The sequence below is a fragment of the Salvelinus fontinalis genome, chromosome 24, assembly GCF_029448725.1.
Source record: "Salvelinus fontinalis isolate EN_2023a chromosome 24, ASM2944872v1, whole genome shotgun sequence".
Taxonomy (NCBI): Eukaryota; Metazoa; Chordata; class Actinopteri; order Salmoniformes; family Salmonidae; genus Salvelinus; species Salvelinus fontinalis.
In genome coordinates, this window is record NC_074688.1 from 17,168,344 (window position 1) to 17,194,751 (window position 26,408).

Here is a 26,408-nt window from a genome sequence, read left to right on the forward strand (position 1 = left end):
GAAGGTTCTGGAATTTCTGTTAACAGACCAGGGTGTCTTGCTTTCTTTTTTATTTTGAGTGAACAAGGAGGCCTTCATGCTGAACATAATTTATCCAGTGTCTCGTTTCTGGGGGGAAAACTCCAGAAATTAAGCGGAGGGAGAACAAAGGTCACTGTGGTTTTGAAACCTCCAAACCTCAAGACTCCCTGAGCGCTGTATGCACGAAACTGAGGCGGGCTAAGGCGAGAGGGTCATGAGGGCTCCTGTTAATTTCTTGCGCCACATCGACGTGAATGAAAACATAAATCAATCAATGGAGCCATTAGGGGAACGTCTTGTTGTTACACACTGTTCCCCAGCACGATCATTTGTTGGCGGTGGAATTGAAACATTTTAATTGCAGTGATGGAGGTTGTGACAGCTTGCTGTGAGATTATACAGGGCTTTTGTGCCGTAAATCCTATTTGCACTGTCAGTAGGCATGAACATGCTGGACTTAAAAAATATATCTCATCTTATATATATGTCGGGCTGTAAGCAAAATACATTGGGTTGTGAGCAAAATAATCTCTGTTGTCTGCAAGATAAAAGAAAACAACATATATTTCTTCAGGACAGATGAGGACAATGACATGGGTCAAAACATTTCCACTTTAGTGAGGGACACAACGTGATTATGCTAGGATAAAAACCCTCAGATTTATTACAATTTTGCAAGCAGTTTGTGTGAACCTCTCATGACTCAGAGAACTGTGGTACAGTACATGCTTACATGTTGATGTCTCCAGACCAGAGGACCCAGATGAACATGATAATGTGAGTATTGAATTTTTCATGCTTCCCCTCTCTTTGACAAAGTGTTTAATCTCTTTGAGTACACACACATCACACACATCACACACGCATGGGCAGACACACGCATGTACACGCTCGCCGAGCGCACGCACAGTCGCACACAGTCGCACACAAATAGACAGGAGATGCATAACCCTCACACACAAAATCTGACAAGGAAAAATATGCCTTTGATTTGGTCCCAAGTGCTGTACCCAGAACTGCATGTTTTCCTTAAAGCAGGAAAATCATAAAAAGCCCAGGTTCCTAAATTACTGTCACTCAAAGAGCTCCTTTTTCTCCCTCTTCCACCTCTAGCCCCCAGCCCCCAGCCCCCAGACTCCGAGCCCCCAGCCCCCAGCCCCCAGCCCCCAGTCCCCAGCCCCCAGACTCCGAGCCCCCAGCCCCCAGCCCCCAGTCCCCAGCCCCCAGACTCCGAGCCCCCAGCCCCCAGCCCCCAGCCCCCAGTCCCCAGCCCCCAGCCCCCAGTCCCCAGCCCCCAGCCCCCAGACTCCAAGCCCCCAGCCCCCAGTCCCCAGTCCCCAGCCCCCAGACTCCGAGCCCCCAGCCCCCAGTCCCCAGTCCCCAGCCCCCAGTCCCCAGACTCCGAGCGGGGTCTTTCTCTTGTTCCTGGTGATGCCGCTGTTGTATAAACAACCTCCCTCATACAAAGGCTCAATTCTTTTCCTTAATGTTTAAAAATGGATACAGAGAGAAAGTTGTATGATCATCTTTGGCATAGGGGGGTGGGGGCCAAGTCAGACAGTGTTATGCCTTGTTCTTAAAAAGTGTAAAAAAAAGTTTGGAGCAGAAGAAGTTTGTGTTTTATTCAAGACCAGGCCTATACCATCTAAATAGAATCTGAGCTGCAGTTTGTGTTTCAACGGGACTGGATATTTCAGGTTCGGGAAACTCCGCATCTCGGAGCCATTTTCTTTGATTTGTGTTGACAGGGAATGCTAGATAGCGCTGCTACATCTGGTTTGGGTGACATAGAGGGAGGGAAACTTGGAGAAAACAAAAAACAACTACAAAACACAAAATGAACAGTCACTCTCCTCACTGTCACTGTCTGGCGGTCTGATTTTGATTTGTACTGTAGTGACGTAACATTACCCAAAATACAGTATAGTGTAATGAAGAGAATGCAGCCCAACCCAGGAGGTGGAACATACCTGAGATGGCACTGATATCCCTCCTGCTATCTGATCGCCTGCTGATAGCTTGTGGATCACTTTACTGTCGCTGTGCCTGTGAGCATTATCACAGAGTCAGCACAGGCTTCCTCAGAGAGAGAGCTAGCGAGGTGGAACAGCAATAACCTCTAGGTTTAATGTGCGACTAAATCAATGAATTATCTGAAGAGGAAAAATCCCTTGTTGACATGCCACAATTGATATCTCTACCTTTGCAAATATCCCAAATGGATCTATCCCAATATTCCAAATGTGGAACAATACCCAGCGTTAACTGACAACTTCTCTATTCGTTCCAAAGTATGGACACCTATGATTAGCAGCACACCCCCACCATTAATATGTGGTTCATTCTTTTAGGTGTGAGAGTATAAAGCACACATTCAGTGGCAGCCAACGGACACTGGGTATTTTGGTTGCATGGGGACATAGGAAACCTACTTTAGACTGTTTATTTTGTCCCAAAGCCTGCTGGATGCTTTGGTCTAGTCGCACCTCATCCTTGTCCTTCAACTTCCTCCTGGAAAAACTACACCTCACATTGAGTATGTGTAACCGAATCTCTTTCCCCTGACTTGTTCCAGGTAGTGTTTGTATGACTGATTATTGAAACCTCCACATCAAACCCACCTCCGAAGGAACTATTGACAGCCACGGTTACAATCCCCATACATACAGGATTGCCACAAAGGTATTGCTATACAGAAAGCCTTTATTTAAGAATGTGTTTCCCTATGGCTAGTTATGCCGTAGTCCACTTAGCTGCAAGAAATCATATATACATCAATCTCTCATGATTATAGAACATGCAGCACCACCTCGTCCCTCCACACACACATGCACATACATACACATACACATACAGAGAGAGAGAGAGAGAGAGAGAGAGAGAGAGACAGACAGACAGACAGACAGACAGACAGACAGACAGACAGACAGACAGACAGACAGACAGACAGACAGACAGCAAAGGAGCGGACGCCGCTGTACCAGCACAGAGTGCCCACAACATAGCTTTGACTGTTCCTTAAACATATCCATCATAAGCCATTGTAATTCAGAGGTGTCTTAACTCGGAAAGGCCCTTGAGCAATGACCCCTCAGGTGTTCAATCTGTTAGTAACTATGTAACTAACCGCTCAGAGAGCAGAACAGGGATTTTTAAGCCTTGTGAGTGCAGCGAGGGAGGTCTAGCGGGAAGCATGTAAGAAAGTTCCTCCGACCGTCATCCCCTCCTCCCATACACACCACCATAGAGGTAGAGGGAGATAGAGCACCCCTATAACATACTGTACAACACAGGAAGCAGATCTCAGAGATAACAGTGGGCTTAAAGGCTGCAGTTTCAGGTTTCCTTGGCAGACAAACCTCATAGCATTGCATATCATGGTCTGTTTTTTTACACACATATGATACAGTAGGCCTACAGTATACAAAGAGAGACTGGATATGTGACAGAGGACCTGAGAGACAGAGAGTCAATGAGAGAGGAAGGGAAGCAAGACTTGCTCACATCCTGACCACTCTGGGTGTTAGTGTAGCTTCCATTGTGACTCCCCAGAGGTTCCTGAACAGAAGTTACCATCTGATGGACCACAGATCCTGGTAAGGTGACAGAGATCAAGCTTTTGACCATAGAGATCCTATTAAATTATTATTGTATAAGCATAATTCTATGCTTATGACAGACTAAAGTGTCTATCCAATAGATGTGTCACTCTGTGGTCTATCCTGTTTAGGTGAGTGGGCCCTACAGCTCAGTGTGTCTGTGTTAAACCTTCCTGTCAGAGATAGGATCATATCAACGCTGCCCATTAATCAGTCACGGCTCAGGTTGTCATCAGGCCAGACACCCACTTCAGTCTAAATGGGCGAAACCCTCCTAACAGTACGGCTATACCAGAAGCTATGCTTTGTAGCAAGGAACCTCCAAGATCTCCCTTTGTGGGTACAGGATAAAAATAGCATGGTGGTTGTAGGCCTTTCCAGCCTGGTGTCAAAGCTCATTTGTAAGACCCTCCTTCCTCCGATTGGTTATCAAGTGGGCTTATCGCTGTTCATTTCATGAAGTTCAGCTTTGACAAACTGTGGTTAACTGGTCTCTTGTCGCCCACGGTTAAATCGCTTAATGTCTCCTTGCGTTTCCTTCTTCCATTGAAATTGACTGATTTCCGGTAGTTTGATCACTCAAAGTAGTTTTTGGCATAGCTGTACTGTAGGTGCTACAGTATGGCTTAGAGAGAACTTCATACAGAGACATCTGTGTATCTCAGTTAAAGAGATTATATGCCGCTGTGCAAACTGGAGACTTTTACAGAGTCTGAATACCTCATTTGCTTCCTTGGGTGTTTTGTCCTGGCTGGAGGTATGCCCAGGCCCATCTGATTTACTGCATGTGTACTATCCGTTTCCTCTGCCGCGGGATTGGTTTCCTCTGCCGCGGGATAGCCCCCGACCAATCAGAGCATGGGCGGGAGCGCGGCAGGGGCCGTCAGCCAATCAGGGGCCAACAGTGGAGCAGGTCATGCTGGGAAACGCGGTTTCTCTGGGGAGATTGGAGTTCTAATAAAGCTCCATTATGTCTGAGAGCAGAGAGGCTGAGCTCCAGAGGGGGACTCAATTTGTCAGGGCCTATCAGCTGCGCCCTAAAGCATGACGATGGCTTTATTCCTAATGGCCCACAGGGGCAATGTTTGTTACAGAGTGATGCTGAGAGGAGATCTGGCACTGCCTCTCCTGGGTTGCACTCCTCCACTCAGAGGAAGGCCTGCGGATCCTTCCACAAACAGCATGGAGATCTGGTAACACAAATGGCAAATCAGTAAAATGATATAACAGTGAGTGAGGTTCTATCATACAATTCTAACCCATACTGACTAACCCTGATCACTACAATGAAATGTCACGTCGATGTACATTGTATACAGGCCATAGGGTTGCCACACGAGTAATGTGAACTCTAAAAATGGTAAACAAGGCAACAATAAACACGTCTTCCCCCACGAATGATGCAGCGCTGCTCTTGGGCCAATCAGTGTAATTTTGTAAATGACGGATCTCTATGCCAAGACGCATCATTCATCAAAGTTTCGTCAAAATCGTCCCAGTGCTGTCTGAGATATGGAGTGTGACGAACGAACATACTAACGGATGGCGATAGATTCACAGTCCCCTCCCCGATTTCATCATGGGGGACAATAACTTGTGAAAGAGGGATAATGTTGATAACATGTACAGTATGACATACATTCACACAACACTACTTTGAGGGTAATAACAGACTGACATCAGACAAGTCTCTCCTTAATGTGCCACACCCACTCCTTCAATGCAGTATGTTCCTCTAGGGAACAACATCCTTCCATGGGTTCCACAATGCTCTATCCACTATATGTAAAGAGGAGCCTATCAGTTTACCCGGATCTCACAGAGTTCTTCCTTACACAGCTGTGAAGTCTTGACCCCTTGCAGTGGGAGTGTCACACACTGCCTGCTCTCAGCACAACACACATGCATGCTCTGCCTGACCTCTGTGTGTGTGTGTGTGTGTGTGTGTGTGTGTGTGTGTGTGTGTGTGTGTGTGTGTGTGTGTGTGTGTGTGTGTGTGTGTGTGTGTGTGTGTGTGTGTGTGTGTGTGTGTGTGTGTGTGTGTGTGTGTGTGTGTGTGTGTGTGTGTGTGTGTGTGTGTGTGTGTGTGTATGTGTGTGTGCCCTCATGCCCTCCCTGGCCATAAGGAACACAGGCCCTTTCACACATTCCCACCACATAGAGGTCTATGGGAGGCCTGGTGGTACCCTCTAATGGAAGCTAATGCACTAATCTACTGTATGCATGATGAAACTAAGCGTTCAACCTCTAAATCTTCATATAATTGTACGGAGATGAGTTAAAGCTAGTTTGGGTGAGACGATTGGCCGAATGGCAAGACCTCCGCAGCACGTGTGGCCCCGTCACACAATTTATTTGTACAGGATTACCCTGATAAACTGTTTTCCACACACTGCACATTGCCCACCAGGGCGTTAGGAAAGGACAGAGAGAGAGAGAGAGTGAATGAGAGCGAGAGAGAGAGAGACAGAGAGTAAGAGAGAGGGAGAGAGAGTGACACTGAGAGAGTGAGAGGCGGACAGAGTGCGAAAAGCGAGCGCGATGGTAGTGAAAACGAGTGAGAGAGTAAGGGGAACAAAGAGCATATTGTCAGCGAGGGGTGCTAATCGTCACCCCTCAAGCTGCCAGAGACAACAGGTGAGAGCAGTTTGACTCCCTGCAGGCTCCATGAATCTTTCAGAGGGGGGCCGGAGGGGCCTTGGGCCCACACGGGATGGGAGAGGAGAGCCTGTCCGATGCCAACCCAAACGGCAAATGAGAAACCGCGCCATCAAATGGCTGCTTTCAGAGGTGCCAGGGCCGTGGCGTGTGTGTGTGTGTGTGTAGTGAGCAGGGAAGGTTAGTTTGTGCGTGTGTGCTTGTGTGTATGTGCATGCATGTGTGTGTGACCCTGCCCAACTGATCCATCCAGTACACTTTTTATTACAACTTCTCAGGCAAGAAACCCATTAAGATGTCCTTGTCACAACAATACCTGGAATATTGCAGTGAAGGAATGGTGTTATGTTATGAATGGCTGTACATACTTATTATATGATAATAGCTTGACAAAGCATGTGACTAGAGCTGCTGTCTGGAGAATGCATTCTTTTAAGAGGCATGGATGGTGACCGGATGGGAGTTGTAGTGAAAAACAAGGAACAGTGGAAAAGTGCACAGGGCCGAATAATCTTCTGCAGGACATGGAGAGTCACCTATGCATGCTGGGATAAACATAGTAAGGGAAGCAAACAGGCCAACAGTAACATCTGGGCTCAGTGTGTGTGTGTGTGTGTGTGTGTGTGTGTGTGTGTGTGTGTGTGTGTGTGTGTGTGTGTGTGTGTGTGTGTGTGTGTGTGTGTGTGTGTGTGTGTGTGTGTGTGTGTGTGTGTGTGTGTGTGTGTGTGTGTGTGTGTGTGTGGTTTCTCATTTCAAATGGTCTGTCTAGTTCATTCAGTAGCACACACTGCTGTATCTTTGCTTGCCTTTGCATGTAAAATGTCATTTAACAGAACTATAAATATGACAGATTGAGTTACACATAGTTAAGATATGTGGTATTGGTATGTTACCAGTGAAAGTATTTACAACAGGCGTTCGGCTACAGTGATTGAAAAGGCAACTTGAGCTCAGTTGGACCTAAATACCAACTGATTGACAGTCTAGCGAGATGGGGCCACAGATACCTAGTGATTCTTAAATTAGTGTGTCTGTCAAAATAAGACAGAGTGAGGGCAGTGTACTGCACCTGACCTCTCAACTGTACATTTAACAGGGGACTGAGGATTAGACCTGGGTTCAAATAGAATTTCAAATAATTTCAAAGACTTTATCTGAGCTTAATTGAGCATTCCTGTCTTAACAGACCAATAGATTATTCCCAAAATGGCAAACCCCGCCCACATGGCACTAATGGCCGGCTAGAGTAAACACTCAGAGTATTTGAAAGGTTTCAAATAGTTTTTGAATCCAGGTCTGGGGCACGGTACTGCACTATAAAGTCTTAAAGGGTGGCTGAGGATCATTAACTTGGGCCTACTTGCTTTCACCCGTGGACATGGGAAACAGCTCAGAGATGGGATGAAATCTATTCAAGCACTGAAAATTATCTATAGATTACAGATTAAAAGTTTTTTTTAAAACTCATTAATTTAATTTCCATCAAATTCCCACACACACACTTAGCTGCCAAAGAATGCTCTGCTAGTAACCCCAGAGGTAGCATGTTGATGATGCCTATACTAACATATGATTCATCATTTCTCAGCACTCAGGAAAATGAGAATAAGTCGTAAAATTTCCTCAATAACGTATCTCTATCATTATATATCCTCTCTCACTCTTTTGATGTGTTGTTCCTCTGCCACCCTACAGTCTGGAGGCAAGACAGAGTAGTAAGCGGTACACTGCAGCACACTCAGACTTCAGGATTCAATAAATAACTTATAATGAGCTCCAACCAACCTGTTTCCTTGGGGTTGTGGTGTTTGATGGAAAGGTCTCTATTGTATGTGACAGGTGATGGTGGCAGAAGGAGGATGTAATTTGGGACAGTGGTAGAGAGAGGATGCAGTATGTGTGTGTGTGTGTATGCACACACGCGTGTTTTTGTGTCTCCCAGGCCTGCTACTCCTACCTCTTGTCCATACTGGCAGGGGGCTCTGGGGTCTGGATCCATGGATACAGCACATTAGGCCTTGGAGGGAAGCATGTTAAACACAGACACCATGTTTCTGTTGGATGGCGTGTTGGAATTCACTTATTTGTGGAAATGTAAAAAATTCAAGCAATGAAGCTGGATAAATTGAATGTAAACCAAAAGCTAAACAGTTCCCCTGTGGTAAAGTAAACTGCCTGGAGTGGAGTGTCAGACAGGGAGCCATGACCAGCCCTCCTCCTCATCCTCCCACGCGGTTGTCTTGGGCTCTCCCTCTGGACAGACAATAGGCTCTGTGTCTACTGTTTACCCATTTCTCACCTACACTACACACGTATGTGCATATTATACACACACGCAAGTGCACACACACGGGGCAAACACACACACGCAAACACACTGATTCCTCAGGAGGAAAAGGGGGTAACACCCTGGAGATGCCAGAGCTGAAGTGTGCTGCAGCCCTTTGAAGTTAATCCTGTGCATAAGCATGTACCAAACACACATCCCAAATTACACCCTGTCCCACTTTGATCTCTAATACCCACTGCCACAACAGAGGTAACAAGTGTGCGTGTCTGTGTGTGTGTGTGTGTCTGTGTGTGTGTGTGTAGGACAGGAGTGTGTACATGTGGAGGCCGAGGTCGCAGCAGGTGCAGCGTTGGAAGGCCACAGTTGCACTCCTTGCTCCAAAAGGCCCAGGGACTAAACATTTGTTGAAGGTCATAGGTGCCTGGTAAAAACATGTCTCCACGAGACCTGATGACGGGTTGCTGTTGTCAACACGTCATCCACAGATGACTCCCTCGTCTGCCATTAAGTGTGATGAGACTCCGGCTGTGTCTTGGGTTTCTATCTAAACCCCTTGTAATTCCCAGGAAGACACACACCAACAGAACATCTCAGTCCTGTTAGGTCGCCTCTCTCAGGATTTAGCACCGCACATGTTTATGTCCCACACATTCAAAACCTGTTCACAAATGTGTCTGTGTTTCGCCAAACTGTAAGACTTACACGCCAGAGTCTGGGTTTCCATCCGTCAGTAAAGGATATTTATCGGATTAAAAATGGAGTAATATGTTACGAAAACATAAACGGGTTGACATCTGATCTGAGTGTTGAATGGGGGAAGATAGATGCAATTAGCAGGGTTAGATTATATCTGTATTGTGAGTATTGAGGCGGTTGGAGATGAATTCGCTAGGGCAAAAGACTGTGACATTAAGCATAATGGCTCTCAAATCAAGTTGGAGAAATTCAGGCAGAGAAAGGGGTACTTGAGGTTAAATTCAAACAGATAATACACAGATTATACAGGGATGTAAAAAGAACATTCACAAAGATAAATATATAAAAAGCATTCATTATTTCTATGATTTTCAACAATTTCCTACAGCACATATCACCTTTCCATTCAGCATGCACATACCACAAGAATCTCCAATCCTTTCAAAAAAAGAAAGAGAGATTTACACTGTAAGAATTGCAAATCAAATGTCACTTCAAGAAGCTCAATGTAACAAAGACACAAGCACAAACGAGGACCAGCTTTTGATTTAACATTCTTCTGAGATCCATTCAACTCATACAAAGACTACAATGTCCATAGAGACACCAAAATCCTCTATGATCGTCTCAGTCTCTTAATTAAATAAACATGCTTAATTAGTAAGGTGCATTATGGTGCCCACACATTCTTAAAGACCCAGTGCAGTCAAAATTATGTGTTTCCTGTGTTTTGTATCATATTGTGCAACAGCTGATGAAACTAACACAGTTTGATCAGTGTTATTTCCTGATAGTTGCTTGTTGAAAATACAATCTACACAGGATCTAATCAGCAGGTTTGCATGGACGGGACTTTTGGCTTGCCTGGTGACATCACCAGGTGATAATTTAATGAATAGACCAATTACAAAGAGAGTTCCAAACCTCTCTGCCAATAACAGCTAGTTTTCAGTTTTACCCTCCCCACTCAGACCACTCCAAGGCAGTCCTTGCAACATTCTTGCTTGAGAAATAGTTATTTGCTAAAAAGCTATTTTTGTTCATTTTAATGGAATACTATTACAGTAAGGTACATCATTGTTACCCAGAAATGATTTGATATTGATATAAACACAGCTGCATTGGGCCTTTAAATGTAACTAATGGGTGAAAATAAGTTAGCATATACATTGTTATTGTGCACTTGAAAGAACCCTACATATCACTATTACAAATAGCTTATAAGACTGAACACAGTGAGATCCATTTTGTAGGTATATTATACATTTGTTAAAATGTGATTTGGGAGTTTGTTGGTCATTGGGATATAGTTGTGAAGGAGTGAGAGTTCATGCTCTCTAAGGCTTTAAGAGTTAAAGCTTTGCAATCCAATAAAACCACATCCCACTCAAATGCACAGGTGATCTTACCATATGCATTTAAAAAAAAGGCAAGATGTTTCACGCAGGTCAGTATTGAGAAGACTTGTGAATATCCACATATATAGATATCTGGGGACACCTTGTGGTAGAAGCCTGCTACAGCAACTCTGCCAGTGCCTCTAGTCTAGCTTTTTCCTGTTGATTCTACCACAGACACTGACCCTGCCCATTGATATAGACAAACTCACCTTATCGATTCCTGATATCATCGTAAGTGCTGTGGTTTATCATGATCATTACAATGTAATAGAGCAGGAAGAATCATATCCACCAAAAAATGTGTGAAGTGGTGGAAATATGTGTCTTGACCTGGCACTGGATTTTACTACCACTTCACATCTTTTTTTGTGGCTATGATTATCGTTACAATGTTCTTAATGAGATAGGACTTTTGTAATTTTCAAAGCTAACTATAGTATAGAGGAGCTTTTATAAAAGCGTGCAGGATTTTGATTTCTTCTCCTCGTCGTCCAATCCAGCGGCCGACTCTTTCCTGTTGGGGTCGTTCAGCTCGTCAAAAAGTCCGCTGTCAATCATTTCCAGTTGCCATGCAATGGGCACCGCCCCCGTGTTGAACTCCTTGAAGAATTTGTCATCTTTGTCGTCAAACACGACACCCTTAATCTCAGAGAAATCTTTGATGTCCCCCGTGTCTTTGGCGTAGACCACATTGGGCTTGGGGACCCAGGGTGGGTCGATCAGCCCCGCCTCCAGTCGAGGGAAGTTAATGCCCTTGAACCACTCATGCTTCCTTGGGTCCTCGTTCCTGGATAACAGAGAAACACACTGAAGTCAGAGAAATATACCCCCCCCCCCCCAAAAAAAACACCTTATATGATACCTAGAACTGACCAGGAAAACCTCTAGAGGGCCCTAGAGTTGTTCCTGGTCCGGCCATGTAGTCGGGAATATCTCTGGGCTGAAACTGCAGTCAGCTCTTACTTGGTCCTGCATCCCAGACGCTCGTCAATTTTCTTCTTGAGGAAGAGGTCGATGATGGCTTTGGTGCCCTCGTCAAAGTTCTTGTGCTCGTACTTGCATTCATCCTCGAGGGTGCGCCTTGCCACCTCCTCCTTCTGTACCTTCTCCTTATAGTCCTTGAAGGGCAGGCGAGCTGCCACCATCTCGTAGATACTGCAGCCCAGTGCCCACCAGTCCACTGACATCCGATAAGGCTCTTTCTTCAGGATCTCTGGGGCCATGTAGCCACTTGTGCCAGCCTGAGGAGAGGGAGGAGGAGAGGACAGAGGTTTGATGACAGAGAAGGAAACAGAGAAAGAGAAGTGAGGGGTTAGGCCTAGTTCTAGGGTTCCATATCATAGCAAATAAATGTTCAGTGTTAAATCAACTTTGGACTAGAGCACAATGCTTCACTTAGTTACGCTAATAAGTGGCAAATTGGTTGTGGCATAGCACAACTTTTGATTGATTTATTAATTAATTCTACCCTTACATAGGCCAATCTACCCTTATGCTCCTCATGCCTTTTATCAGGGACCTTATATTCCTGAATTCTACCAACGTTCTTTTGTTACATCAGCACCACATGCTTGCACCAGGTTTCCCCTGCACTAGCCTCCAGTAGGCCCTCTATTGAGGCCATGTCCTGACCTGAGCCCCCCCTGGGCTGCACCACTCTCCACTGAGTGGATACCTACTGGGACTGAGCCTCTCCTCACAGACAGATCCCAGCCATCTCTGAGTAATGCTAAGATTAGTGGGCTGGGGGCTAACGCACTGAGCCCTTTGACCAAGGCCAATCCCCAATGGGACAAGCCTGTTTTAGGCCCCAATGTGTCACTCAACAGTGAGTGAGGGACTGAAGGTTAATGAGAGTGAAGTGTGTTGTAGTTCACGGACCAGTTCCAATTCAAATATAGGCAAACCTTTTTATTGGCTCCTCAGATATTTGTAGGTCACTGCATTAATCAGCAGTCGACTGTATATGAGTGAGGATAGACGTGTCCCTTCTATGGATCGGGAGCCTGAGTCATAGACAGTGACAGAGAGGTCAATGTCATGGACGTAACTAACGTGGAACAGGTCACATCCCCCTGGGCACACCACGTCATTTCAATGTGGATAATTGAGTTATATTTGGTTGAGACGTGAGACTACAACCTATATTCACCAACTCAAAAAGACAGGCAAACATTAGTTGAATTTCCAATGTGTTATCACTATGCTTTATTTCAACCACCTAAAAGCACAACCAAAATCCAATGGAAAAACATTTTGGTATAGTTGTCATCCAAATGTCACTGCGCTTTCAACCACTTAAAAGCACAGCAAAGTTCAAATGGGAATACAATGTTAGATAATTAGTTCAGACTAATGTGTTATCACTGCGCTTAATCTACTTTTTCTATCTCTACTATCTCTACTTTTTTTACTTTTTTTTACTTGCTATATTGTATTTACTTCGCCACCATGGCCTTTTTATATTTTTATTTATTTATATATATATTTTGTTTGCCTTCACCTCCCTTATCTCACCTCACTTGCTCATATTGTATATAGACTTATTTTTCACTGTATTATTGACTGTATGTTTGTTTTACTCCATGTGTAACTATGTGTTGTTGTATGTGTCGAACTGCTTTGCTTTATCTTGGCCAGGTCGCAATTGTAAATGAGAACGTGTTCTCAATTTGCCTACCTGGTTAAATAAAGGTCAAATAAATAAAATAAATAAAATAGCAGAACCAAATGACCTGGATTGCAGTGGAGATAACATTACAATTACATGGTGCAAGTGATCAATTCCGTTTGAGATTCTTCACAGATTATTACAGCAATTGTGAAGATCTCCACAGACCTGCAAGGCCCTATGCATGCTATATTAAACATGCACGCTTTATATGATTACATAAGAAGTAATAGTATACTATCTTTACAGTAACCTCAAAATGTGGCCATGGATGTGTTATTCATCTTAAGGTTGAATGTTACATTAACTTGTAAGAAAGCCTTAACTTTAGGCTATTTAGTGTATTACAAAAGTAATATTGAATAGTGTTTGGTTGATAGTGCAACCAAATATCAACATTTAAAGGAGATAGTTCTGAGCCACTGGCTTAATCCCATTCATTAACTTTTATTTTTGGTTGAGTTGGAGACGTGAATTCAACATATAATTTGTTAACTTGTCAGGCTGTTTGTTGTATTTCAGAGATGTATCTTCTTATTGGATAGTTTCATCTGTGCCACTGAATTTAATTGCTGTTCGTTTACAAATGAATCATTTATTGTTGGATTCACGTCTTCATCTCAACCAAACGTCTAAGTTGAAGAAGAATACTAAATCAAATCAAACTTGAAATAGTTTGATGTGATTTAGTCCTATTCTTGAACAGATTTTTGTTTGCTAATCCAACATGTCAATGATTAATTTGTAGACAAACTGGATTTACAGCCAGACTAAGTCAGTGGCACAGATGGAACTATCCAAGCAGAAGAAACATCTCTTTCAAATGTTGATATTTGGTTGTGTATCACTAAATATCATAACATTTGAAATCAACCAGAGCCTGAAACCTTAGGCCTATTGTTTTATCTATTTCTAGTTGAATTCTGGGTTAAATTGTAACAATAGCCGTTTATGACTTTGCAAATGCTATACAGGCCTAAATAGCATAATTCATGATAACATATGAGTGATAAAGTATGGTCACATTTCATTTGTCTGTTAAATCTATACCCTTTGGAATGACTTCAATAGCAACAGTGAATCTATCTAGTTTTTAAGTGGAGATCTCTCAACAAGCATTCAAGATAGCATGTTGGTAATAGTCCGTGACAAATGTCATAGCTAGGCTTAGTTAAAACCCTGGATGGGAGACCAAAGGGTAACTGTAGATAGATCAATTCTCCTGTAGGAGGTGTGACCCAGCCTATTGTTTTAGTCTGATGATGGATAGAACTTTGAAGATCTGACGTTGTTTTAAAGGTACAAACTCAACCTATTTTATACATGGTTTGTCTATGTTGATATTTGGTTACCATGATGCAATTTCACCCTCAAAACAACAGTGACTTTTTCCACGTAGATTCCACATCACAATGCGTTGACAAATGATGTTGAAACAACGTTGATTCAACCAGTTTGTGCCCAGTGGGATGGTAATGACGTAAAACCCTGGTATTATGGATAGATCCCTATCCATAGATATATCCCTATGTAATCTCACATGAAATAGCATGTCATCTCACCCTAACTCTAAAAACAACTCAATCATTGTTAACATAGAGTCATTAAACATATTTTTTATTTATTTAACTAGGCAAGTCAGTTAAGAACAAATTCTTATTTACAATGATGGCCGACCGGGGAAGTGGGTTAACTGCCTTATTCAGGGGCAGAACGACAGATTTTTACCTTGTCAGATTGGGGGATTCGGTCCAGCAACCTTTTGGTTACTGGCCCAACGCTCTAACCACTAGGCTACCTGCCGCCCCAAAACAAGGATGGAGATCATCTCAGCCTATCAGAGCCCTTACCTTTTGATTGATGGTCTTTTCGCCAGGCAGCTCCACGGCCAACCCCAGATCCGAGAGTCGACACTGGCCGAAGCTGTCCAGTAGCACGTTCTCTGGCTTCATGTCTCGGTACGCTATATCCATAGCGTGTAGGTGGAGGATACCTGTGGTGACCTGTGCAATGTAGTAATTGATGCGGCCTATTTCAAGGCCCTTTTCACCAATGTTATAGATATGGTACCTGAGGTCGCCGCCATTCATCAGGGTCATGACGAGGCACAGGTGGGTCTTGGAGTCGTAGGCATAGGACAGGTTGACCAGGAACAGGCTGTTAACCTTCTCCAGGATCTGCTTCTCCAGCAGTGCCATGCCCTCACCATTCTTCTGCTTCAGACGCTTCTTGCACAGCTTTTTGCAGGCGTACATCTGCCCTGAGTTCTTTACCTGCACGGCACACACCTATGCAGAGAGATAGAGAGGGACTAAAACAAATATGTTTGATAACTGTATGTTAAGATCACCCAGCTAGCACAAAACCTTCTGAGAACCACATGTTTCTTAGAGCTTGGTGAGACTGTGGTTGTCCTATGGTTATTTTGCATACAAATTTACACAACTTTCTGGGAATGGTGCAGGATAGTTGCTTAGTTTTGGAACATTCTCAGCACATTTAATGGTCAACTTTGGGCACAATTTTTTTACAGAAATGGGGTGTGTTTTTGGTGGTTCGTCGATGTGCCATTCTGATCATGTACGCCGCGACCGACGTCGCTAGTTCGTTAGCTATGTTGACGTCATTTCACTGGGTTTGTTTTTGGACAGAAGCTGTAGAGATCGGTAAGAAATGGCACTTCTGTAGCCAAATATCTTACTCATCCATTTTGTTTTTGTTTTTAAGCATTAAATGACCTGGTATGTTGGTGCATTGATCAGTTATATAGTTTAAAGCTGTTATTTTAGATTTTTTTAAAGAACTTTTCTTGATTAATTTCATTAATTTAACAGAACATTTCCTAAAAGTAAAAAAAAAACAAAAAAACGGTTACATTCAATTAAAATGTTGGTAACGTTCTAGGAAGATTCTCCAACTGGGTTGACATTGGGAATTTCCTCAAATAGTTCAGAGAATGTTAAGAATATTTTTTTTTCTGTTCAGTATTACAGCATAACGTTTCCTACAGGTTTCCCGCGCCCACTTAATGAGTACTTGTTTCCTTTGAAATGGGGTCTGTTTGAATAGACTACAATTAACAGCTTTGTATGAGTTGTGGAAGAATTCCATGGATAGAGAACAGAAGAACAATATAATATCACTGACGCCGTGTCACAATAAAAAAGAAACGTGTTCGCATGATTAATGCCTGAGCAAAGGAATTTCCATGTGTCCTATCTGTGCTTGGACACTCAAAATAAACTAGCAGTGTTATTAAAAGTCTTATAGAAACATGTTATCAGAACGTTAATAAAACCTCCCGGGAAAACTTTCAGGGAACCATAGTAAATTGTTCTCAGAACCTTCCTGCAACCTAAAAATGTATGTTCCCAGAACAGGTGAATTTTTTTTTTTCGTTCTCAGAACTTAAATAAAAAACATTACGTTTTACCGGTCAGGAAACATATGTCTTCATTTCCAGAACCAATTGGAAACCAAAAACGTAACATTCCCATAACTTTCAAGGAACCAAATGTGTTAGCCGGGCAGTATGTAGTTAGATGAGGTACAAACAATTATCCCTGTTAGTGACTTCTTTATCATCCCTTATCATTTGTATTTGTACCATCCCCATTCTCACTGTAACTGTTGCATACCCTTAGAAAAGTGCTAAAACCGTTTTTAAGTTTACATTTTAGAACTGTAATATTTCACTACCGTTGTCAGTTAGGCAGCTGCACTGTATACTTTTTGTGGACTTACCTCTCCAAAGCCTCCCTTTCCCAGGGTCCTGAACTCATAGAAATACTTATCAGTGATTTTCTGTTTCTCGTACTCTTTCCACTGCAGGAACTTGTCAAAGTTAGGGCTGGTCTGGTACTCTGTGAAGGGCTTTTCCTTCAGGTACTCCCGCGTGGCATCTTTCACCTTGCCCATCATCACATCTTCAAAGTCCTTGTCCGACACCGCCTTGCACTTGTCCGCTACCTCTCCCGTCAGGTAGGACAGGAAGTTCTTGGAGTCAGCCTTGCAGAACTTGTTGATGATGTTCATCCTCGCCTTATCTTTGCCAGCGCCTTCTGCCAGATCCCAGTCGATTAACTCGTCCAGGAACTCTGCGGCCGCCACGTACTGCGGGTTGGACTCCAGGAGGAACTGCCGGAAGAACTTCTTCCCAATGGGCTGCCTCTCGCAGAGCATCTCAAATTCTTTCCCAACCGTGGCGCGGATGGACACGCACTGTTCTGGCTTGGGAAGGGACAGGCTACGCCGCCTCTTCCTCATCTCTTTTTCGTCACCCCCTTTAAGGTAGGCCGTGTTTGCCACCAGATTATCCAATCCCCCCATGTCACACATGTTGGCGGCTGCTGCGATGGGTTGTCCCTACTACACAGTGTGGCTGAGCAGGGAGCTAAGGCCGCTGTAAGATTATGCTAAGACTGTGTTCTTTCCCTGTGTGTGCTTCCCTGTAGTGTTTCCAATTCTCTCCAGGTCCCTGGTGTGACTGAGCAGCTCCGACACCTGCGTCACACCAGAAGACATTCTCTGACTCAATCACGTAATGCCTCATCTAGAATTAAAAAGCACATGAGGGATTTTCTCTTAAGTAAGTGTCTGTGTGCTCATTCATGGACGCTGCTCACGGAAAGGAACTTATGTGGTTTCTAACTTAAGAAGCTTTGGTCGGTCTATATTTAGCTGGATACTAACTTAGATGGGGACAATGCCAGCGTAACTGTAGTGAGGTGCTGACCTGGGTGTCATAATATTATGGATAGAAAGATGTAAACTAAGAGTTAAAATCCATTTGGCTACACATTGAGGTGATAAAAGACTATTCAATTTCAGAAGACAATGTCTGGTTTAGGAGAGTAATGGATTTAATGACATAGACATAGGGAAACACTACTGTGAATTCAATTCTCTCAAGAAGTAGTGAAAGATCTCTCTAGAATAACCACTTCAGCTGTAGGCTATTTCTATTCCGTTATGAGAAGAGAACACATTAATTTACTCCACTAATCAAATCAAATCAAATGTTATTTGTCACATGTGCTGAATACCAACAGGTGTAGACTTTACAGTGAAATGCTTACTTACAAACCCTTAAGACTTATTTTTCTTAAAACTGCATTGTTGGTTAAGTAATTTATTTTTATTTTAAATTAACAAATAAAGCAGCAGTAAATAACAACAGCGAGGCTATATACAGAGGGTACCGGTACAGAGTCAATGTGCGGGGGCACAGTTAGTTGAGGTAATTGAGGTCATATGTACATGTAGGTAGAGTTGAAGTGAGTATGCATAGACAATAAACACAGAGTAGCAGCAGCGTAAAAAATGGGGTGGCGGGTAGAAGCTGGGGTTAGAAGCTGTTAAGAAGCCTTTTGGACCAAGACTTGGCGCTCTGGTACTGCTTTCCGTGCGGTAGCAGAGAGAACAATCTATGACTAGGGTGGCTGGAGTCTTGGACAACTTTTAGGGCCTTCCTCTGACTGGTATATAGGTTCTGAATGGCAGAAAGCTTGGCCCCAGTGATGTACTGGGCCGTATGCACTACTTTTAATAGACTTCTAATATAAAATAATTTGTATTATATTGATATTCTGCCTATTCTTTATTTATCACAATATGCCAAAAATCATGTAATCATAGGATAACAAGTTTGGATTAATCAAGTTTTACACTAGATCACAATAATCTCTGATGTAATCAAATCAAGGCGCATGGTCTGGATCAGGCCAGGGTCTAGGATCAAATGTGTCTGAGACCCACTATTTCTCTGGTGTAGGCTACGGTGTGTAGTAATCCATTGTTAGGTGTAGCCTAAACATAATTGCAAGATCCTCTCCAGCACCCTGTGGCTGCTAGCCACTCAACTGGGCACTATCTCACCTTCAGGTTATACAACCTGTCACTCAAGCTTAATAAATTTACTCTGAGCTGTTCTGATGGAAGTGCTCTTACTGAAACTCAAGGATGAGCTCACTCAACCATTATGGCACACCACGTAATCTGTGCCTCTGTGTACCGCTAACCTCTAGGGTATCGGCATAGATATTCATTGTCTTACCAGGAAAAGGCAGTTATAAAAATACTCGTTTTGGTAACATTTTTACATTATGACTTGTTATAGCCATGTATGATCATTTATGTCTAATAACAGGGTTTATAATAAACGGTGTCTCTCTCTAGGTAGCACATTTTCAGCGTATAAAAAAATGATACTAATACATTTTAAGGGGGTCATACACATACTGTACTTATGATAAGTCTTACAATGCATTACAACCACATCATTAATCGTTATATCCGTTGGCTTCCGGTACACATATTAGAATTGGCGTGCCCAGTTTATTGTATGGCCTTATTACCATTTTAACGTACAGTATACAACAACATTACTGTATGAAATCTGTGATTGACTTTCTAATTAATGATACTGTATGTACCCATTGAGTATTGAAGAATATAACTTATAAATGCATCATGAGCTTAGTTCAACTGTCACACTCCATGAGAACCCATATAAGCGTGTTTTACTCAATTGTTTGTAAACAATGTAATTGTAAACAAACATTGTATCTCAATGATGGTCAGTCCTTGTAGTCATAGCTTTGCTATGATTTTAAGTGGTTACATTTCTACAGCACCATGCCTCAGCTGTTTACTGATATAGTGGCAGGGGTTTTACTTTGTTGTTTTTTGAACTGCAGATTGCTCGTGCTTAGGCTATACTGCTTCTGTTATTTAGTGATGATGGTGGTGAAGTATAGATTATTCAAGTACTTTCTGAGAGGTTTAGTAAAGGTTAGCCACAGGTCAGGAGTCAGGCAGAAGTCATGGATGACTTCCACAAAGACTGTTACGCTGAGCTAGTCCTGACCTGGGATTGGGGGCAAAGGTAAAAAAAGGAACAGAGAGCTGCATTTGGAGATCACTGCCATTCTGCTAAGCCCATAGACAGCCCTATAGGCAAGATCAATGCCAAGTGTAGTAGCTTAAAACCATGAGGAGTAGCCAAGTTTGATGAAACATGTAGGTAAGCTGGGTCTATTTAAAGCTCTGTTGTGCCAAAAGGGGGTGTGCTTTGGCTGAGGAGCAGAAGACAGGCAGGATTATGACTATATATATATATATATGCTATATATATAGACTATATATGCACATTTGTGGCCTGCTGGAGGTCATTTTGCAGGGCTCTGGCAGTGCTCCTCATTTCACAAAGGCGGAGGTAGCGGTCCTGCTGCTGGGTTGTTGCCCTCCTACGGCCTCCTCCACGTCTCCTGATGTACTGGCCTGTCTCCTGGTAGAGCCTCCATGCTCTGGACACTACGCTGACAGACACAGCAAACCTTCTTGCCACAGCTCGCATTGATGTGCCATCCTGGATGAGCTGCACTACCTGAGCCACTTGTGTGGGTTGTAGACTCCGTCTCATGCAACCACTAGAGTGAAAGCACCGCCAGCATTCAAAAGTGACCAAAACATCAGCCAGGAAGCATAGGAATTGAGAAGTGGTCTGTGGTCACCACCTGCAAAATCACTCCTTTATTGGGGGTGTCTTGCTAATTGCCTATAATTTCCACCTTTTGTCTATTCCATTTGCACAACAGCATGTGAAATGTATTGTCAATCAGTGTTGCTTCCTAAGTGGACAGTTTGATTTCACAGAAGTGTAATTGACTTGGAGTTACATTGTGTTGTTTAAGTGTTCCCTTTATTTTTTTGAGCAGTATATATACAGTATATATATATATATATATATATATATATATATATATATATATATATATATATATATATATACTGTAAACTGTGTATATACAGTACCAGTCAAAAGTTTGGACACACCTACTCATTCAAGGGTTTTGTTTATTTGTACTATTTTATACATTGTAGAATAATAGTGAAGACATCAAAACTATGAAATAACATATATGGAATCATGTAGCAACCAAAAAGTGTTAAACAAATCAAAATATTTGTTATATTTTAGATTCTTCAAAGTAGCCACACTTTGCCTTGATGACAGCTTTGCACTCTTGCTATTCTCTCAACCAGCTTCACCAGGAATGCTTTTCCAACAGTTTTGAAGGAGTTCCCACATTTGAGCACTTTTTGGCTGATTTTCCTTCACTCTGCGGTCCAACTCATCCCAAACCATCTCAATTGGGTTGAGGTCGGGTGATTATGGAGGCCAGGTCATCTGATGCAGCAATTCATCACTCTCCTTCTTCCTCAAATAGCCCTTACACAGCGTGTAAGTGTGTTCGGTCATTGTCCTGTTGAAAAACAAATGATAGTCCCACTAAGTGGGGCAGCATGTAGCCTAGTGGTTAGAGTGTTGGGCCAGTATTCGAAAGGTTGCTAGATTGAATCCCCGAGCTGACAAGGTAAAAATCTGTCGTTCTGCCCCTGAACAAGGCAGTTAACCCACCGTTCGTAGGCCGTCATTGTAAATAAGAATTTGTTTTGAACTGACTTGCCTAGTTAAATAAAGGTAAAAAAAAAAAAAAAAAAAGTGCAAACCAGATGGGATGGCATATCACTGCAGAATGTAGCCATGCTGGTCAAGTGTGCCTTGAATTCTAAATAAATCACTGACATTGTCACCAGCAAAGCACCTCCTACTCCATGCTTCACGGTGGGAACCACACATGCGGAGATCATCCGTTCACCTACTCTGCGTCTCACAAACACAAATCCGTTCCCCTACTCTGCGTAACACAAACACCAGAAATCTCAAATTTGGACTCCAAAAGGACAGATTTCCACATGGTCTAATGTTCAGTGCTTGTGTTTCATGGCCCAAGCAAGTCTCTTATTATTTATCTCCTTTAATAATGGTTTCTTTGCAGCAATTCCACCATGAAGGCCTGATTCACGCAGTCTCCTCTGAACAGTTGATGTTGAGATGTGTCTGTTACTTTAACTCTGTGAAGAATTTATTTGGGCTTTAATTTCTGATGGTAACTCTAATGAACTTATCCTCTGCAGCAGAGGTAACTCTGGCTCTGCCTTTCCTGTGGCGGTCTTTATGAGATGGTAGTTTTTGCGACTGCACTTGAAACTTTCAAAGTTCTTGAAATTTTCCAGATTGACTGACCTTCCTTCATGTCTTAAAGTAACGATGGACTGTTGTTTTTCTTTGCTTATTTGAGCTGTTCTTGCCATAATATGGACTTGGTCTTTTACCAAATAGGGCTATCCCCCCTACCATGTCACAACACAACTGATTGGCTCACATGCATTAAGAAGAAAATAAATTCCACAAATTAACTTTTAACAAGGCACACCTGTTAATTGAAATGCATTCCAGGTGACTATCTCATGAAGCTGGCTGAGAGAATGCCAAGAGTGTGCAAAGCTGTCAAGGCAAATGGTGGCTTCTTTGAAGAATCTCAAGTATAAATATATTTTGATTTGTTTTAAATTGTTTTGGTTAGTACATGACTCCATATGTGTTATTTCATAGTCTGTCTTTACTATTATTCTACAATGTAGAAAATAGTCAACATAAAGAGAAATCCTGGAATGAGTAGGTGTCCAAACGTTTGACAGGTATTGTCTGTACAGTATCAGAGTGATACACAAAAGATTTTTCTTCCTGTTTTTGCACTGTATATACATCATCTCAGCAATTACACAACTCAGGTCGTGTCATATATTCTTGCACAACTCCTTGCATCCAAAACAGCTCCTGTAGTTGTGATTTTAAATGAGTTGGCATGTATACACAAAGTTAATTATTCAATAGTTTATCTGAGCTGTTACATTAAGTTACTGAAAAAGCAGAGCATGGCATGTTCAGTCATAGGAAAAGGTATGTTTGTACAGTGGCCATTGCTATAGGTCTAATTTTCCTTGTTTCCCACATAGAAGCGACAGGGTGTTACATTCCTATACAAGGCTGCTTGTAACCATAGAAAAGATCAGGAAGGAAAAGGCTTCCAAACTTTGGCTATAGCCACACAAATATCCATCAAAACATTTGCCAAACCATTCATGTATTTCACATGAAATGCATGTTAAGCAGAATATAATATTTCAAGTTTAACTCATTATTTCATCAGTTGAATGTGACTATTCTTATAGACAAGTGTAACGTGTCTGATTGGCATGTATTATGCAATTACAATGCCACAATTATGCAATATGGAAGTTCTCTGATTGGTTGACTGACACGGAGTGCTCCTCTCCTACTGGTTGCCTCTGCCCGGGACTAAACACAGTCCCTGCAGCATCATGGATCCAAACCCCAATAGTCTACACATAATGCAGAGGCAATAGTATTCTGTAAACATTATCTTGATTAGTAGGTGACATATTAAATGGGCTCTTACGGGTAGCAAGAAAGGCAGACACCTCATGGTCTGAGGGGATGCAACCATAACCATAAGCCATCACATTAAAATGCTAAAAGGAAGAAATAACAAAGCTAAGTGTAGATTTATTTTAATAACTAACTTTTTTCTCTCGCAAAAACATCTTGGACGACACAAAAAAAAGTTAACAAAGACACTAAGCGCAGCACCTATCCTCAGAGTTCTTCAGCATTGCCCTGCACCTGCCAGTGTTTCCATCAAACAGTGGGGCAAGGACGTGTTCATCTGGATATTGGCCATTCATTCTATATCTTAACATCGAAGGAATGACAGCGGCATGCACACACATGTACATAGGTCGCAGTTTCTCAGTCCGGTCTAATGTCCAAACTTGCAGTGAAAGGATGGGGAAGTTAGAGGGACTTCATTTGCCGATTCTCTGTACGACCCAGTCCTGCTGGCACAGTGGACAGCGATTGTTCTGCTTCACCCAGAGAGACATGCAGCAATTGTGGAAAGAGTGGTTGCACTCTCCCCATACCACTGTGAAAGAGGGGAGACAGAAACACACTATGAAATTGTGTGCTACATGGTATTTTCAAATTCAGCATGTCAGCAGAAGAGCAGAATAGATGGTAAAGCATATTGGTACACACACAATCAATATTTGTATCCTAATGCATACACAGTACAAACTCTGCTTTACCAAGGTTAAGATACCCTGGCTTTATCAAATTGTAACCCCATATACTAGGCCAGAAACCCAGGTATATCTGTCACATGCACATCTCCTGGTGTGAGACCAGTAGGAGTTGTGGCCCGGTTCTGGATCTATAAAATGTGTATCCAGGTTACCCCAACACTGGAGCAGACCCATACCTACCGCTGGTCTGATAACACCAGATTGAACTGTCTGGTGTCTTGGGGCTATATAAATGTTTGGCTAAGACGTTTAAAGTAGCTTACCGACACAGTCCTCTTGTTTATTTTCAGCCTGACACCGCAAGCATGCGTCTGCGGAGAGAAGGTATATATCAAGGAAACGTATTAACCAACTAGCTATACTGGTGCACAGCTGCCGTTGACCATTCCTGCATGGTGACATATGGACTGACACAGCTGGCTAGCGATTCAGTCCTCCCATGCGAGGTTAGTTGGTTACTGTAACTAGCTTGATTCCTTGCAATGCCTTGAGTCATGTTTTCAGAATTCTAACGTTAGCTATATTAGCTAGCTAACGTTAGTTGTCTGTTTTGTAGCTAGATATGATCTAGCAAGCTAAGCTATCCAACTAGGATCCATTATCGGTCAGTCTGCTCATGACATGATGATGGTCATCTCTTAATCAGCTTAGCTAGGTGACTGTCTGACCACTAAGCTACTGTATTTATCTTGTTAGCTAGCTTCATGCACACCAAGAGTTGCCTATGGGTGTACTACTATAACTAGTTACTGTAACTGGCTAGCTAGCTAAATCACTGATTTAAACAAACGTACCCATAACTTGGACCCTACAGATGGCGCATGTATCGCACTCCACATCCCAGCTCCACATTGCCACAGCATTCCATTTCTTGAGAGAAAACATCTTGTCACTGCTCGATTTTGACCCCGAAGTAGAGCTGTGAGAGTGAATTAAACCCGGCTCTTCACCGTCTTCCATCGTTGCCATATAATAATCTAGCTAAAGGTAAAACAAAATGGACGAAATAAGCAGTCTAGCTAGTCCGTGGAGCAAACAAACCAGCCCAGCAGAACAAACAAACCAAGAGACGCTCATGCGCTAAAACACATCTGCAGTACTAACAAACTAACACATGGCGGAGCCAAAGATTAAAAGGTAGGCTACTGCGAATGAAGGTAAAATACTTCACTGTAGGTCTCAAGAAGCTAAGAAAAAGTAACAGATGCTCTTATTGTGTATTGTGCACCCTTCTGTTCTGGTTATTTTGCTGTGTGTATGTTGTTTTTTATATACTGTATGGCTACTGTTGCTCAGTTGTACTTTTTCAATGAATTGAGTAAAAAACAAACACTTGAAATGCCTATGGTTAAACTAATAATGGCACTAAACTTTTAAGTAATATATATTTTCTTATTTAAGAGAATACTGTATCTATACCAGACTTTCTCAAAATCCAATCAAATCTAACCACAGTTCTCAAATTATTTATACACTCAGCTCTGTTTTGATCTCAGTGGTGTTCTCTCTCCCTGTTATGTGAAATTATATATGTATGAAATAACCAAAACATGCTATTTAAATCAGGAAATGCTGGCTTTCAAAGTCACTGTAGAGCAACAGGAAAAGTATTTCCAATAACCTAGTTTATCTATGCAGGGTCCTAATGAAGGAAAACAACGTCAATAGAAGGCAATCAAAACTTCAATCTCATCAAAAACAGCTCCAGCCTGATGCACATACGTGCCATAAGCCAATTTATTATTTCCCAAAACATAGCATGACTAGGAATGTTGATGTACAGCTGAGTCAGGTCTTGAGTTCACAGGGTTGTATACTTTTGAGGCAATTACACCCCATTTTCCTCCAAGTCTTCTACTCAATCGCAAAGTACCACATGACTCTGTAATGCTCTGCACTGTGCTTTTAAAGTATCCTGTTGCCTCGGTCCCTTGAGACCCCTCGATTGACTTCTTCCCACACAGTTTAACTCATTCATTTGCTTTTAGCCTAGAATAAATAATAAAGAACTATAAAAAAAGTAAATGTGTAACATTTAGTTAAAACATGGTGTTTGTGTA

At 42.5% G+C, this 26,408-nt stretch overlaps 2 protein-coding genes across 2 annotated transcripts; both read right to left on the minus strand.

The window, feature by feature from the left end:
* Positions 1–9,884: 9,884 nt before the first annotated feature.
* LOC129822071 (rhodopsin kinase grk7a-like) lies at positions 9,885–17,797 on the minus strand. Its single transcript, XM_055879957.1, has 4 exons — positions 17,080–17,797; positions 15,186–15,623; positions 11,628–11,905; positions 9,885–11,451 (listed from the first exon to the last, which is right to left on the minus strand). Exons 1-4 carry the CDS (start codon positions 17,671–17,673, stop codon positions 11,115–11,117), a joined length of 1,647 nt encoding a protein of 548 aa, XP_055735932.1. The 5' UTR covers positions 17,674–17,797; the 3' UTR covers positions 9,885–11,114.
* Positions 17,798–23,062: 5,265 nt separating this feature from the next.
* LOC129822069 (RING-box protein 2-like) lies at positions 23,063–25,439 on the minus strand. Its single transcript, XM_055879956.1, has 3 exons — positions 25,143–25,439; positions 24,612–24,659; positions 23,063–24,188 (listed from the first exon to the last, which is right to left on the minus strand). The coding sequence occupies exons 1-3, from the start codon at positions 25,315–25,317 to the stop codon at positions 24,070–24,072; spliced, it is 342 nt and encodes a 113-aa protein (XP_055735931.1). The 5' UTR covers positions 25,318–25,439; the 3' UTR covers positions 23,063–24,069.
* Between the last annotated feature and the right edge of the window lie 969 nt (positions 25,440–26,408).

Excerpts from the sequence above, each read along its gene's own strand:
- LOC129822071 (XM_055879957.1), bottom strand. The coding sequence starts at position 17,673 with ATGTGTGACATGGGGGGATTGGATAATCTGGTGGCAAACACGGCCTAC. Across the intron at positions 15,624-17,079 it reads GAAAGGGAGGCTTTGGAGAG|GTGTGTGCCGTGCAGGTAAA; the intron begins GTAAGTCCACAA and ends CTCTCTGCATAG. Across the intron at positions 11,906-15,185 it reads AAAAGACCATCAATCAAAAG|GCTGGCACAAGTGGCTACAT; the intron begins GTAAGGGCTCTG and ends CCCTCTCCTCAG.
- LOC129822069 (XM_055879956.1), bottom strand. The coding sequence starts at position 25,317 with ATGGCAACGATGGAAGACGGTGAAGAGCCGGGTTTAATTCACTCTCAC. Across the intron at positions 24,660-25,142 it reads CTGTAGGGTCCAAGTTATGG|ACGCATGCTTGCGGTGTCAG; the intron begins GTACGTTTGTTT and ends TTCTCTCCGCAG. Across the intron at positions 24,189-24,611 it reads TAAACAAGAGGACTGTGTCG|TGGTATGGGGAGAGTGCAAC; the intron begins GTAAGCTACTTT and ends CCTCTTTCACAG.